The sequence below is a fragment of the Nannochloropsis gaditana genome (genome assembly GCF_000240725.1).
Source record: "Nannochloropsis gaditana CCMP526 unplaced genomic scaffold scaffold220, whole genome shotgun sequence".
NCBI lineage: Eukaryota > Eustigmatophyceae > Eustigmatales > Monodopsidaceae > Microchloropsis > Microchloropsis gaditana.
The window spans coordinates 12322-14658 of record NW_005803733.1 but is presented as its reverse complement, the minus strand read 5'-3'; the positions used below and the strand labels follow the sequence as shown (position 1 = coordinate 14658).

The following is a 2337-nucleotide window of genomic DNA, read 5'->3' as shown; positions in this document are numbered from 1 at the left end:
AGTGAGCAAGTCGAAGCAGCAGGTGCGAGACTCAGACGCTCGATGTATTACTTGGCCCCACTTGCTCTGATGGCTACAGTCTATGAATTGCACCTCCTTGAGTGCCAGCTTGAGATTTCGTTCTTGAGCTTTGAAGCACACCAGTCATGTACCACAGAATAGAGAATTGAGATAAATCGTGCTCCAAAGTAATAGACCAGCACTCTCCGCATGACTTTCAGGAAAAAATCGATTTATTTTTCGTTTATTATCGTTTCTTTCATCACAATGTGAGCGTGAGAGTCTACAAGGAAAGAAACTGTAAATGCGCATCGGAGGGATATCTAGATCTGGAAAAAGAAGCTCCATAAAGTGAGGCTGCCATTGCACTTCCTGCTTGATGACTATCGTAGGTGGCATAATTTAGACGCAAAATTATTCCTTGGAGTGCTGTATTTAGAATCTTATTATAACATTTTTTGGTCTTCTTTTCCTCCCAAATTATCGTGCCAAAGCGTTTTGGGAAGCTTGAGATGTACACGACTTACTCAGTGGTCCTATCGTCCCATATACATCAGTTCAATGATGATTTTAGCTCTAATAATTCAGAATCGTGGTCACTTAATGCATGGAAACGTGATTTTTAATCCACATTTTACGTCGCCACGGTAAACGCGATAGAACAAAGCGAGAGAACAGCTAAAAATGCCACGCACACACAGAGATGAAATTGCACAACGCATTGTCACACATTCCACGCTGACAACGATTTTTTTGAAAAATAAAAACAGCCAGGGCTGTGCCATTGGAAATGGGAGAACTTTTCCCGGTGTGGCTGTTACACAAATTTTGACGCTTTTCTCATTAACGCCACGTCTCTGCCACGTACCCCCTCCTGAACCCACTGGCATTTCAGAATCACATGGTCCATTTGGTCATGTCCGAACCTAAAATCATACCGACACGTCCAACCTTCTAATATGCTATAGACTTGACGTGTGAACCAGTTGATTGCTTTTTTCCCGGGTTGATTTTTAATATTTCGGGACACTGGTACCCAAAGATACTATACTGAAAGATATCGCACGTGGTGTCATCAACCTCCTGCAATTGCCATACCTATTTTTGAGCAGCTTTGGTAGCTGCATGACCTCGAGACAGCTTGCTATGATCAATCATGTTCATTCATTTCATTTGGCATGAAGCGGAAGTGTGTGAAAGTAGTGTGACTGCCAGGCCCATCTGGCGGCTGTTGCCGACGTACTGTTCTACAGCCGCTGCAACTCGTTGACAGTGTCGTGATTGTCTTCATTCAACGACTTTCCCTGTGTTCTACTTCGTCGTCACTTCAATCTCCTTTCCTCCTGCATCACTTCACTTGTTCCCGGAGATATAAAAGTGCACAAAGTTGAGCTCCCAATGGCAGCACTGTACTCATGACTTGTAACACTAGATCATGTTTAGCTTCATGTCTCTGCCCTTTGATCATACATCACACTTATCGCAAACATAGAACAGCACCTTCCAAAGATATGCGATTTCACGCCACCACCTGCACCTTCTATCTGCTCCTTGGCGCTTTAGCCTTGGTCCATGGCGACACTATGAACACTCCCAACCTTCGCAGGGTAAGTTTTATTCTTTTGGTTAGGGCTTGATTGTGTTCAGGAGACTGATCAGGCAGGAAAGATCTCGCCCGGTCCCGATCACGTACTTTCGCCCATCATGAATCTCATCTTCTATACGCTGACACACACAGGCGCAAGAAGCGTCGGCTGAGACCACAGTCGAGAAGGTACAAGAACCTGCGGCGGAGGCAAGCATGCCTGCGGTGGCGGCTCCGGATGCCAACACACCGAACCTCCGCATGGTAGGAGCACCCTCCGTGGGTAGCCGGGATGACGGGCGTGACTCGACCAGGCAAGGCTCACCTCCACACTACCACTCTTGCATACGAACAGGATATGCCCATGCCTGGGGCGATGGACGGCATGAACATGGAGGAGGGCCCCCCCACAGAGGGAGATGATAACCATCGAAAGGTGCGTACGACCAGCGTTTTTTCGTGCCCGGCTGTTCTAGTTTTCCTCTTGGATGCCTCTCTGTCGCAGTATCAGGGCCTGGTGGCTCTCATTCCGCTTGGCATTATATTGTGAACTCATTCGCACTGCACTACCTTTTCCCTTCTCCCATCGTCCGCCCTCTCTCTACCCCCTGGTACAGCTCTGGTGGTGGAACAAGTACAACAACTGGGGCTGGAACGACCCGGTAAGTCCCATTTCCATAGACCAGCGCTCATTGATAGACAGCTCATACATTTCCCTCCTGTATGACTTGGATCTCCACTCATCCACTGAT

The 2337-nt window shown here is 47.4% G+C and overlaps 1 protein-coding gene across 1 annotated transcript; it reads left to right on the top strand.

Annotated features, from left to right (window-relative positions):
• Window positions 1–1482: 1482 nt before the first annotated feature.
• On the top strand, window positions 1483–2247 carry NGA_0134800 (uncharacterized protein; the record flags this gene model as incomplete). Its single annotated transcript, XM_005855338.1, has 4 exons — window positions 1483–1607; window positions 1739–1849; window positions 1941–2021; window positions 2203–2247. Coding segments are annotated over exons 1-4 (333 nt in total), but the record flags the coding sequence as incomplete, so codon positions are not given.
• Window positions 2248–2337: the final 90 nt, after the last annotated feature.